General features: G+C 37.3%; 1 protein-coding gene across 4 annotated transcripts; it reads left to right on the top strand.

Annotated features, from left to right (window-relative positions):
- Window positions 1–2,702: 2,702 nt before the first annotated feature.
- LOC137718359 (ubinuclein-1-like) lies at window positions 2,703–10,001 on the top strand. 4 transcript variants are annotated; one of them, XM_068457895.1, is made up of 14 exons: window positions 2,703–3,190; window positions 3,783–3,893; window positions 4,008–4,100; window positions 4,256–4,332; window positions 4,806–4,918; window positions 5,012–5,406; window positions 6,131–6,230; window positions 6,379–6,488; window positions 6,638–6,724; window positions 7,339–7,464; window positions 8,495–8,632; window positions 8,740–8,787; window positions 9,094–9,195; window positions 9,397–10,001. In XM_068457895.1, exons 1-14 carry the CDS (start codon window positions 2,960–2,962, stop codon window positions 9,853–9,855), a joined length of 2,190 nt encoding a protein of 729 aa, XP_068313996.1. In that variant the 5' UTR covers window positions 2,703–2,959; the 3' UTR covers window positions 9,856–10,001. The 4 variants fall into 4 exon arrangements, with proteins under 4 accessions (XP_068313996.1, XP_068313995.1, XP_068313994.1 ...); XM_068457894.1 differs by having other exon boundaries at window positions 3,792–3,893; window positions 4,806–5,406; XM_068457893.1 differs by having other exon boundaries at window positions 4,806–5,406; window positions 6,641–6,724.
- Window positions 10,002–13,037: the final 3,036 nt, after the last annotated feature.

The raw sequence follows: 13,037 nt of genomic DNA, 5'->3' as shown, positions 1-13,037 counted from the left end.
TCCTTGATTGAGCTGTTATTGTTTGTTGCATGAGTGTGGGAATCCTGGTGTGCTTCGAGGGTAATTTTGTCATTTTCACCCAAAAGTCCACGTGTCACCTCCATAATTTTCTTAATTATTTTTTGCTCCACAAATTCTTTATGGAAGAAGAATAGATTCTTTCTTTAATCTTCCTAAGAACTTCTTATACTTTGAAGAAGTTTTATAGAGGTTGAATTTGATATTTAGATATTTTTTGCATCAATGATCTAGGCAATCATGAATAATTGGTTATGCGATTGTAAAAATGGAAATTATATATAAATAATCAAGAGATAACAAAAAAAATCATTTATTTCTATTATGAGATGTTCATCTAGTAAAAGTAAGGGTAGATCAACCTAGTATTCAACTTTTCTTAGAGTCATGTATGGGGAAGGAACAAAATTTTAGATGTATACATGCATTAAAAAAAAAATTAAAAATATTAGATTGGGCCACCTGACATAATCTGGTGCATCTGATTTTAAAAAAAAAAAAAAAAATTGGAAATCAAGGATCATAATTAATCCAAAAGTAAAAAAAATTATATTTTTTTAAAACACACTAAATTTAAACAAATTAATTATTTTTAATTAATTATGCTTATTTGTAATGTTATGCTTGCTTTGTATTTAAAATTAAATTGTCAGAGTTAAATAGAGACTTTTATTTTCAAAGAATAAACTTACTAAGTACACACTTACCGTCACATCCTGGCCCGAGGCAGATCACTTCCCGGGCCCGCTCCACCACCGTAGCACGATATTGTCCTCTTTGGGCTTACCATTCCCTCACGGTTTTGTTTTTGGGAACTCACGAGCAACTTCCCAGTGGGTCACCCATCATGGGATTGCTCAAGCCCCCTTCTCACTTAACTTCGGAGTTCCTACGAAACCCGAAGCCAATGAGCTCCCAAAATGCCTCGTGCTAGGTAGGGATGGGAATATACATATAAAGATCACTCCCCTGGGCGATGTGGGATGTCACAATCCACCCCCCTTAGGGCCCGACGTCCTCGTCGGCACACACGCGACGAGGGTTAGGCTCTGATACCAAATTGTCACATCCCGGCCCGGGGTGGATCACTTCCCGGGCCCGCTCCACCACCGTAGCACGATATTGTCCGCTTTGGGCTTACCATTCCCTCACGGTTTTGTTTTTGGGAACTCACGAGCAACTTCCCAGTGGGTCACCCATCATGGGATTGCTTAAGCCCCCTTCTCGCTTAACTTCGGAGTTCCTACGGAACCCGAAACCAGTGAGCTCCCAAAAGGCCTCGTGCTAGGTAGGGATGAGAATATACATATAAGGATCACTCCCCTGGCCGATGTGGGATGTCACACTTACGAGGCATACAAATAAAAAATATTTGTGAATAGTAATCGCCATTGCCATTGCCCTTGCCTGTCCTTCCTCTTCTTAAACGAGTGGACTTGCACAACTGTTTAGAGTGAACAATAGAAGCAATTTCATTGCCATTGCATTACCTTTGCCCTAATGCAGATGGAGATGCTCTAACGTATATGAGTACTATTATCGAGAAAGACTTATATGTTTATATGTAATGACTTTGCTGTCACGTGGCTTTTTTTTTTCTTTCTAATAATATATTGTTATGTAGAAATTTTTTCTACATGACAATATATTACCGAATTGAGACCTTACGTGACAGTGAATCTGTTCCACGTAAATTGCTTTCTCTATTTTCCCACATAGTCTAAGAAAATTGTGATTGCTAACCATTGATCTAATTGTTGTGAAAGAGAATAACTTCTTAGTATTGAATTAGGGATGGTGGGAATGAATGTTACTGGTCGTTACGGGTGATTGACCTAATACTCATTCGTTGTTTCTCTCTCTCTCTCTCTCTCTCTCTCACGTAGTAGCTCCTTAGCACACGCCTATGCATGTGCTAATTGGCCTTTTATTCATTATGTTTATGTATTAGTATTAATTCTATCAAGTAACTACCCACGCAGTAGGTGCTTTGTTTGAAATCTTCAAAAGGATGTAGTTTACCATTTTACCCTTATTAATTAAATTGTTTGGTTTTGAAATTCTTAATTAGGGAGGAGCATTTCTTGCCATTTTGAATGTTTCATCTTTTTTGCCTTCTCACTTTATAAATATATATATATATATATATATATATATCTCCATTAATTCATGAAACCCTCTTTGTCAACTAAAAGTGTGAGAAGACTACTTAGTCTTCTATCACACAAAAAAAAATGATGGGCAATAATGTAATTTCACAGATTTAAATTTTACTGTTTTTTATTGAAGTCTCATCTACAAGTGATGTTAAAATACCTCCAATAATAATAAAAAATAACCAAAAACAAAAACCTGCCCCCCCCCCACCCTTTCCCTCTCTCCTTCTCATTTTCTTAAAAAAAAATATGTTCATACACACAAAATGTGTAAGCAAATGCTAGTATGTATGTGTGTGTGTGTAGATTCACAACTCCCCTCCAATTTATTACTTTTCCTACTCCAAAATTCCAAATAAGTAACACACACATAGATCATTACAACACATCTGGGATTTAACGGATGCGATTTGTCTTTGGATAACCGAACGTTGGCAATCAGAGTTCATAGTATATCCGAGCCGGGTTCGGATCCGGTTTACACCATCACACCCGTCGGATCCTCTTCCCTCCCTCTTTCTTTCCTTTTCTCGCAACAAAAAACAAAAGCTAACCCAGAAAAATTTCCCAAGATCCAGTCGAGAAAATTCAGTTAAAATCCCGACCCCAAAAAGATTTCCTCTCTCTCTCTCACTATCCCGCCCAATTCCCGTCTCTTTCTCTCTCTAGAGTCAATTTTCTCTCTCTAGGGCTTACCTAGTCCCCAATGTTTCTCCCATCTTAATTTCTCCAAATTCTCGATCCCAATTCTGCCCTAGAATTCTCGACCGGCTTTCGCCACCCCAATGGAGGAAGAGAAGGGCGGCGGCGGCGAATCCTCCAGGCCTTCGTCCAAGTTTGTGAAAGCCGGTGACCGGCAAATGTTCACGGTGGATCTCCGGCCCGGCGAGACCACCATAGTCTCGTGGAGGAAGCTCATGAAGGACACGAACAAGGTCAATGGTGGGCCCTCGACCTCGGCACCGGAACCTCCTCCTGTCAACGCTCACCCTGCTCTCGAGTCTCGGATAGCTCCGGTGAGGCGCCCTAATTGAAAAGACTGTGACTTTTGTCAATTGCACATTGTGTTTGCTTTGCTGGGTGATTGGGTTTTGTGTTAATTTTCTGTTTGTTAATTGTGATTTGCTTGTTACATGCAGTTTATGTAACCTGATCGTTTGGCAATTGTGAAAATTGTTTTGAGGATTATTGCATGAACGACTTACTCGTTCTAGTTTTGTTTTTAGGAGTTGTAACTTCTGTTCCGTTGTTTTGTGGATGCTTAGTTGCTGCTTTAGTCACTGAGAAACTCGTAGCTTGTTTTCGAAGTCTATAAGATTATGACGAGTCTAATATGGGTTGGGAATGTAGGTTCCGTTGTTGCATTCCATGAATGCATTTTTACGAAACTAAGATATTTATTTTCACTGCATCTTATTTCGATGGATTTAAGTTTGTATCATGAATGGCTATCAGATTTTATTGGGACGGTGGAGTGTTGATAGCGATTTGGTTTATAAAAGATATGCACAATCTGCATATGTACCCCTGAACATGCCGTTTCTTGGACAAGGAGTTGCTTTGGACCACATAGTATGATGGTTTCATTTTCTTAATTGTGCTTCACAGTTGTTTCAGGTCCAACAACCATCTGGAGATGAAGCAAAAGATGAAGGGAAAGATGAAGCTGCGCCAAATCGTTTTAGCGCTGTTATTGAGAAGATTGAACGCCTATATATGGTATTGTTATTTGTTTATTCATAAATAATGTCACTTTTTGGTTCTTGCTATAAAACAGTTCTTCTTGTGTTACATAAAAATGTGTTGTTACAATTCCATTTAAATATATCTCAGGGTAAAGATAGTAGTGATGATGAAGGTCCAAATGATGTTCCTGATGACGATCAGTATGATACCGAAGACTCTTTTATTGATGATGCTGAGTTGGTAGTTATCTCTATCCAATTAATCTTTTTTTTTTTTTCGCTTTTCAATATGTGTTGGCCATTGTGTGGATTTAATTGGTGCCATTTTACTTGTTGAACTAACATTATTTTTATATTTATTGCTTTGATAATGTTCCTTCATTATGTGTTGTGCAGGATGAATATTTTGAAGTTGATAATTCAGCCATAAAACATGATGGATTCTTTGTAAACAGGGGAACGCTGGAGCGCATGTGAGTTTCTTTTATCCTCACCTGATTATGTTTGTGTGTACTTAGATATATATGTAATTTTATTTATCTTAGTTCCGTGGTCTATACATACAAGACCTTAGATATTATTCACCCATTTCGTTGCATAGTTTATGGCCTATTGAAGTCTGGAATACAACAAGCCTTATGTTTAGTAGCTCATAAACGTGATGGTAAAATGATACATAGATGCTATTTGAGGGAACTGATCTACTTGTAATTACAGGCTATAGTTATCCTATAGGTACTATTCTGTCCGTTCCCTGGCTGAACAGTGATATCAGTAGTTTCTATTTAAATAAAGTGGACATGGGAAGATATTTTTTGGGTTTACTTACATCAATAGAGGAATTGGGTTTGCCTAAGGAATGAAATTATTTTGAGTTTCATACATAGGTTTTTGACATTGTCGTGTTTTAATTAATTAATTTTTGACATTTTTTTCCTTTTATTAGTAATGTACCTGCTGCATTACCTAACCAACAACCAAAAAAAAGGCGAAGAAAAGAGGCTAAAGGACCTGGGGAAAATGATGACATTCATGTGCCAAATAAACACACAAAAGTTGGTAAGACAGCAGCAGCAAAGATTACACCAACACTTGTGAAGAATTCATCTACTCCTACTCAAACCATTACTGGAACCACTGAACACCGTGCAGATGTGAAATTTCAGAATCAGTTGAATGTTTCTGGACCTTCATCCACAAGGAAGTCTACTGAATCCAAAACAGTAATGGACCCTTCTTTTATGAAAGTGTCAGACGGAGATGCTTTTGTACTGCAAGCGGATGTGAAGGATATAGATAAGCAGAAGGCAGGAGTCCTCTTGTCCAAAGACTCAAGTAACAAATTTAAAGATGCAGGTGGATCATGTGATGGTTCATATCAGAGATACCATGACAAAAATGCTTATGCACAAACCAAACACCAATCTGGGAGAGCATCAAGTAATGTTGATGAGTTGGAATCATCGGTTCGGGCCAGACATAAAAATGGGATTCGTGAGATTCCGGACCTTAATCTCTCAGATGGAAAGTACTCTCTTCCAACAACTGTGAGTATTATTGTGTACTAATGTTTTTCTTGTTATTGTATTGTTAATTTGGTATACATCATAAAATGTGCTAGAAGATGTCGAGGGGTGTCATATGAGTACACAAGTAGACGTAGAGAAAGACAAAAATCTAAAAGGAGCTAAAAGAAACTGGAGTGGAGTCTAGGCACTTGGATAAGTGTGTCCGTGCAAAGAAGGTTAAGGGTGTTTGTTTAGTGCTTTTGTTGTTGATTACATGTTAGGAACCTCCTTTGGAGTGAATATTCATTAAACCAAGTAACAATGAGGTTAATTGCTGTTATTGTCTTTTGCAAATCGCAAAAGTCTTAGAAAGGTGGACTTGTGAATCTTTATGCTTTATACTCCAATCATTCTTTAAGATTTGAGTTTGTTTCCAATCAGGCATGGCATGGACTTTCTGGTTTATTAGTTTCTTTAGACAGTGTAGATGTGTTAGGTAAAAAATTGCTTGTACTAGCCTCATGTTTGCCTGCTTGTACTCAAGGCTTCATCATCTTCCATGTACCCCCAGTCCAGTTCTTGTTTGTACTCATATGTATACAAACACTGAACATTATAGTCTTGTTTGTTGAAGGTATTAGAAATTTGAGAATATCCTTAAAGGTCGTCTTTGTTCCTAATGGATCATCATGTGCATATATCTTAATTTGTACTTTTGTTCTCAATGATGGTAGATTTGATTTCAAACATTAACATTCTGCAGAAATCTTCACATGTGCACAAAAAGGATGGCTCTAGTATAAAGTCAAAAAGTTCAATGCTTGAAAAGGCTATTAGGGAGTTAGAGAAGATGGTGGCTGAATGTAAGTTTTATTATTTCTCTGACATTTTTGTCTTATTATTTGTTCTAAGTGATACATTGGGTTTGTTCCAGTTCTCTCTCTATTCTTTTTTTTGATGATGATTTGAGGAAACTGCTTCAGTAATCTTTTATTCTGTGTGCGCTTGCAGCTAGGCCACCTGCTGCGGATAATCAAGAGGGAGATAATTCATCCCAAGCAATTAAAAGGAGATTACCTAGAGAACTAAAGATGAAACTTGCTAAAGTTGCTAGACTAGCGGTATTCAAACTAGCTATTTTGACTGTAACTGTTTAACTCTGTGGTGTTGTGCTTTATTTGAATTGTTGTATTCATAATATTCAATACATACATGCATCTCAACTTGAAACCTGTAATAAATTTAATTATAAATGCTCTTTTTGTTGCAGCAGGCTAGCCATGGGAAAATAACAAAAGAGTTACTTAACCGGCTTATGAGTATTCTTGGTCACTTAATACAGCTCAGAACATTAAAGGTATTACAGTTTGTTTTGAAGAAAACACTGGCTCTCCAATACTTGTTCGTTAATTTACCCATTGTCAACTATAGGTCATTTAACGTGCAGGACCTGAACTCAAAAGTTATGTTTGCCTATTGTTCTGGAACTTGGTGAGAAAAACGCTGTAGTTTGATAAACATATGAACCATCCATACTTAATTATTACTTTAGTGATGATTCCAGAAGCCAACATCACTATCATGAATTCTAGGTTATGTTTCCATTATCGTTGAGCATTGGCTCTTTTATCATTTGAGGATTTGGATAATTTATAAGGTCACCATAAATTAGTTTCTGTTACAAAAGGAAATCTAATGACAATAACGGTAAAAAAATAAAATAAAATAAAATAATAGCATGGATAATTTTTTAGTAACTGTTTAAGGGTAATTGTTTCTTTTTATATAAGTGATGTTCTTATGCTCACTATGGATGACTAATCTGAACAAGATATAACATATACACAGTAATGCTGCTCATAATGAGTGTGCAGTTGTTTTTATTTCTTTTAGCTGTTAAGTATCTTGGCTTCTTGTTTATGAAGAAAATTGATTTGCTATTTATGCTTGTGCAATGTGTTTTTCCTGCAGAGAAACTTAAAGGTCATGATTAGTATGGGTATTTCAGCCAAAAAGGAGAAAGATGAGAGGTTTCAACATGTAAAGAAGGAAGTTATAGATATGATTAAGATAAAGGCCCCATCCTTGGAATCCAAGGTATGTGTTGCAGGTCCTTGCTGGGGTATGGTGTTTAATACACTGTGTTCTTTTCCTGGGTAAAAGAGTATTGGAATAACCATATTGACTATGATCATTGTTAAAAGATATATTGGTGTCTGGATGGTATGAAGTCATGTATGGAATTTTTTCTTGCTAAAAGTGGTCATCATGTCTTTCACTCAGTGTTTTAAAAAACGAGCCTTGAGGCACGCCTAGGCGGCTGTGGAGGCGGGGCGGTGATGAAAACGCCTCTGCCCAGCGGCAGTAGGCTTAAACTTGCCTAGACATGGTCGAGGCACGCCTGAGGCGTGCAGCTTAGGCATTTTTTTTTAAGGTTAGGGTTTCTCACTTACAGTGAAGAAATTTTTTATTTGATTGTTGATTATTCTTCTATAATGTTTGATTTCGACTCTGTTGTTGATTATATTTTATATGTATAATATATATTAACAATTTTAGGTCCCATGAGGCTATTGCCTCATGCCTCAAGGCTGTTGCCTAGGCGGGGCTATCCATGAAATGCCTTGGCTTAGCCTTCGCCTTTTAAAACATTATGGACATTGGTTCAGTTAGCGTTCCCCTTGTTCAGGGGGCCATTTGTTGTGCTAGTTCAGATGACATTCTGTCTTGGTGCTCAATTTTCTTCTCTACATTCGTTGTGTTTACCTGGATTCCCCAGCTTACTTTTATTGGCTCGTTGCTAATTTGTCCTTGTTGCTTTTGACCAAAGTCATCCTACATTACTTGCTCTCATCCTTTCTTCATTGGTACTTAACTTAGTGAAAAATGAAAGTGGATTTTCAGTAACTCGTGTTTTAAGTACTGCCTTATGTGGAAGGTATTTCATATTTGTTTCGCTGTGAGAAGATGCTGAACAAAGTGTTTTTAATTCGCCTCTCCCCCACCCCCTTCTCATAATGGTATCACATCACAGTAACAAGAATAACCTTTTTTGTATGTCAAATAAGTAATTAGAATAACCTTTGTGCATGGCTCTAATGCAAAATGCAAACTGTGTTTTTCTCAGGCATTGGAACAACAAGCTGGAGCATCAGATGATTTTCAAGAAACTGCTTCTGGAACAAAAGAGCTTTCAAAAAGAAAATTTAGCATGGATGCTGCATTGGAGGACAAGATTTGTGACCTCTATGACCTTTATGTTGACGTACTAACTCAAGCTTTCAATTTCGTATCGGAAATTTTGTTCCTTTATATTGCAGATAACTTCATTTTTTGTTGTCTTATTCCTTGGTATATATGTCTTGGTTCTAGGGGCTGGATGAAGATGCAGGTCCGCAAATAAGAAAGCTGTATGCCGAGGTACTTCACCTTTTCGGGGTTTATCCCCCTGTTTTGTGATATGTGACATGATGAGAAATACTAGGACTAGGATTTGATGCTTCTTAATGGTGTATTTTGGCGTTTCCACTTAGATCGTATATGCCTTCAGTGAGTCCTTCAAAGGAACCTTTAACCAGTGATGGCATCTTTCTCAAAATCTACTTTTATGAAGATTTTGTATTCACTTAAATTCATTTAGTTTTATTGATTGTATTCTATTGTTGTTGCTTGGACTTCAGTTGTTTTGTGGATATTTCCTGACTTATTTAGTCTTATGTGATTCAGCTAGCGGCATTGTGGCCTAATGGTTTCATGGACAATCATGGGATCAAACGCGCAATTTGTAGGTCAAAAGAGAGACGGAGGGAGCGATACAGCCGAAATAAAGTGCGTAAAGTTGCACACTCTCTCAACTTATGGTCCGGATTTTTTATGAGCCAATTTCGGAATTAACATCAGTCTGCTGGGTTTTAGTCTTTATTGTAATGTATCTTGCATATGGGTTTCAATTCCATGCATCATCTGATATAACTTTCATGGAAGTAGGTATTTATCTCGACCATTTGTTTGCCAAATTTTTTTCTTCAGGAGCAGGAGAAAATTAGGAGGAAAAAGATGTTGACACCACGAACAGAAGAGACTATTCGAGTTGAGAGGTCAATTACCCAGCAACTATTAATGCAAGAGAGAATGGCAACTGAACAAAACAGTCAGAGCCCGACAAACAAGCCGACATCTGGTACAACAGCAGCCTTGGGGGTACCTGGTCCAATAAACGGTCCTAGCTTTGACAGACTTAAACAAGAGAAGCTCAAGGGAAGTTCAAGCAGTTCCGCAGACGACACACGGGTTGGAGACGGTGCATTGACGAAGAAGAAGACGAAGAGGAAGCCAGAACAAGAATTGGATGAAAGTCGTATCCGCCCGGAGAAATTACCTTCTCAGTCGGGGGAGGAAAGGCACAAGTCCTTAAAGCCGGCGGCCGGGCCGCCCCATAAATCGAACCTCCAGTCCACAGTTGTTCCAAGTGTGGAGCAGTCTAGCTGACATAATATATAGCAGACTAATTAGAAAATTTACTGCATGGTTGGTGCCCTATGATATGATATGATGGATCTGAGATTTGCCCTTTAAATAGAGTGCAAAAAGCTGTGTTTTTACTTTTAATTTTGCAATCTAGTTTTCTACTGTTCTTTCTTTTTCCAATTTTTGGTCCCATCGTTCGGTAAATATAAATTCAAATCGGTAATTTCCTTTTAATTAGCTAACCATTTGTAGGATTTACTTTGGCTGCCTTGGATGGAAATGAAAATGTCTAATTCTCAACTTTTCACGCGTTCACTAAAAGGGGTGTGCTATTCACATCCTATTTTATTTCTTATACACCCTTTTAATTTGCAGTTGTTGGATCGATTGAATTAAAGAAGATAAAAAATTAGAAATTAACAAAGCGCCTGTGAGAAATAAAAAAGGGATGTGTGGATAGCACTTCCCTATTTTGTTTCCAACAGTCTTAGCATTTCAGGCCCAAGACCAAGTTCACACGGTCCTTTGGACCCAATCTGAATGGTCGAAAACAAATCAATTATAACAAGTTTAGAGTGAAATCAAGTCATAAATGACCCGTCTTTAATCCAAAATAAGACCCAAAAATAGTTAATTCTTTTCAACTTAAACTCTCATTCTCCCCAACAACCGCCCAACATTTGAAACTCACTGGACTCCCCACAGCGTGTTAAAAACTCAGGCGAAGTTGGTTCAGATTTTTCCAGTCAGTATGACAGAAAAGATGTGGTGCTTGCTTCCTTCGGGTTGTGTTCAGAGTCCTTGCACAATACTCGACTTCATACTTCATTCCCCAAAGTCATTTTCAAATTTGGTGAGTTTGGAAAATGGAACTCTAGAAATAGTGTTTAAGGTTAATTATGCATGTTCATTGATGAAATTAGTTTAAATTGGTGGACATATGTGGATTTTTTGGGAAATTTGGGTGTGGTGTTGGGTTTTGAAGTGTTGTTGACGGGTTGTGTATAGGGGTTAAGTTGTTCAGTTTTGTTTTGTTGTTATATTGTTGAGTTGAGATTGATTTGTGTTGATGAAATCTTCATTCCGCAAAGTCAATTTGAAATTGGTGAGTTTGGAAATTTGAAACCTAGAATAAATGCTATTTCCGTTAAATTTGATTAATTAATTTAGTATTTAAGGTTAATAATGCATGTTTGTTGATAAAATTATTTGAAATTGGTGGATATATGTGAAAATTTTATAAGATTTGGGTGGATGTGGGTTTATGAAGTGTTTTTAACAGGATGTGTATAGGCGCTATGTTGTTCACTTTTGTTTTGTTTAAGTTATACTGTTGAGTTGAGATTGATTTTTGTTGATGAAATGTTCTTTAATCTTATGAATTAACTTGATATTACTTAAGTCATGATGCTTTGTTCACGGTAGACATATGGTTATGAAAACTTGTTGACATGTTGTTTAAGTGTATACATTGTTTACTTTGGTTGTGTAAGGGTAAATTTTGTTGAATTTGGTTATGTTGAATGCTTGTATTGTTCTATGTACACAAGTTGGCAACTCATGGGGTTCAATTAGCAACAAAAGAAGAGTATTCGTATAGGGGAAGTATTAACAACCTATCCCAAGCCTCTCATGTGCTAGGAGCACTGTTCTAAAAATACGGCGCTAGGCGGCTGACTACCACCCTGATTAATACTTAGGCATTTGAAAGTTAAGAAAGGGTGCCTAGACCTGTTGAGGCGCCCGCCTAGACTGTCTAGGCACCATCCTAGCCCACACAGACCTGCCTAAGTTGCGACTTACTTAGACAAAAAATAGATAACTTTCATTTTGCATTTTATTTTTTTTCAATAAATTGTAAGAGACTTGTTGAATACTTAAATTAACGTACATTATATGTTTGTTCCCCATATTTTCATTATGTTCCAATACTTCATAATATATATATATATATATATATATATATATATGATTCTATTTTGTAGTTTATGATGAAACTATATATATTTTAAGTATAAACAAACACTTATTTACACGAAATATAATAGATTTACTTAAATCCACCTAGTCTGCCTAGGCACCCACCTAGGTCCCGCCTAGCAGCCTAGACCCCAGCCTGGCTCGACTAGCGCTTAGCATCTTTTAGAACCTTGGTTAGGAGTAATGAGTGAGAAGTTTAATGAGGCACAAACATCTAGCTTTTGCCACTTAGAGCATGTTGATGAATTGGCCTTCAATGGCCAATCCGTGCACGAGTTGTCGCTCCAAAGAGTCGTTAATGAAGAGGTCAAAGACCCAGAGGAACTAACCTATTTAATGGAGTGTGAATTTACCCGGTTCACAAAAGACTTTGCATTATTACCAAGCTTCGATGTGACAAACCCTATGATGTAGAGGTTAAGCCATAAGGCATTAGCTTGTGAGGGGGTATTTGCTTGAGAAATTTGGGTTTGTAAGAGAGAGTAGCAAGGGTAAGAGAGAGAAGGGCAGAGGGTAAAACCAAGACCACCCTCAAGAAAGTTAGTAAAAGATATATGTGACTTGTGGGGAGATTGAAAGGGCATTTAAAGAATGCAAGAACGAGAATGATGTGTTGAAGTTGGGTTTGGTATACTTTGTTGAGGCTGTGTTGGGGGCAAAGAGTAATTTTGTTGTGAATCTAGACTACCTCCACCTCATGGAGGATATGGATAGGCTTAACAATTTTGCATGAGTGCCATTTTCTTTGAATAACTTCAAGACAACCTCTTTTTCGCTACTTCTAGGATAGGTAGAGAGAGTTGATGGTGAGGGTGAAGGAGATGAGGAGGAGGAAGATGAAGTGAAGGGAAGCAAGATGGGGCAACAATCTGGGTGGGGCTGCAAAGGGTTTACCTATGCTTTTCATGAAATATGTGTTGCTTTTGTTGCTAATATTGGTTTTATTACTGTGATTGAGTACTAATCGAGCAATATGTGTAGGTGTGGGCGTACAAAAAAATTCCCCAACCGGAGAAATCATTACGTTACTGTTAAATAAATATCTAGCAGCTACCCCGCAACTTGTTTGGTGGAAGATAACAAGGAAGCAATTGAAGTTGTACATGATTGAGAGCTCAGAGGTATCACTGTCTATGAATTTTTTAAATGTAAAAATATTTGTGAATATTTTAGTATGAATATGTGTGAGAAATGTAATTTTGATAAGTGGTGTTAATTTGAAA

This window comes from Pyrus communis, chromosome 15 (genome assembly GCF_963583255.1).
Source record: "Pyrus communis chromosome 15, drPyrComm1.1, whole genome shotgun sequence".
Classification (NCBI taxonomy): Eukaryota; Viridiplantae; Streptophyta; class Magnoliopsida; order Rosales; family Rosaceae; genus Pyrus; species Pyrus communis.
The sequence above is the reverse complement of the archived record's forward strand: the minus strand, read 5'-3'. Positions and strand labels throughout refer to the sequence as shown.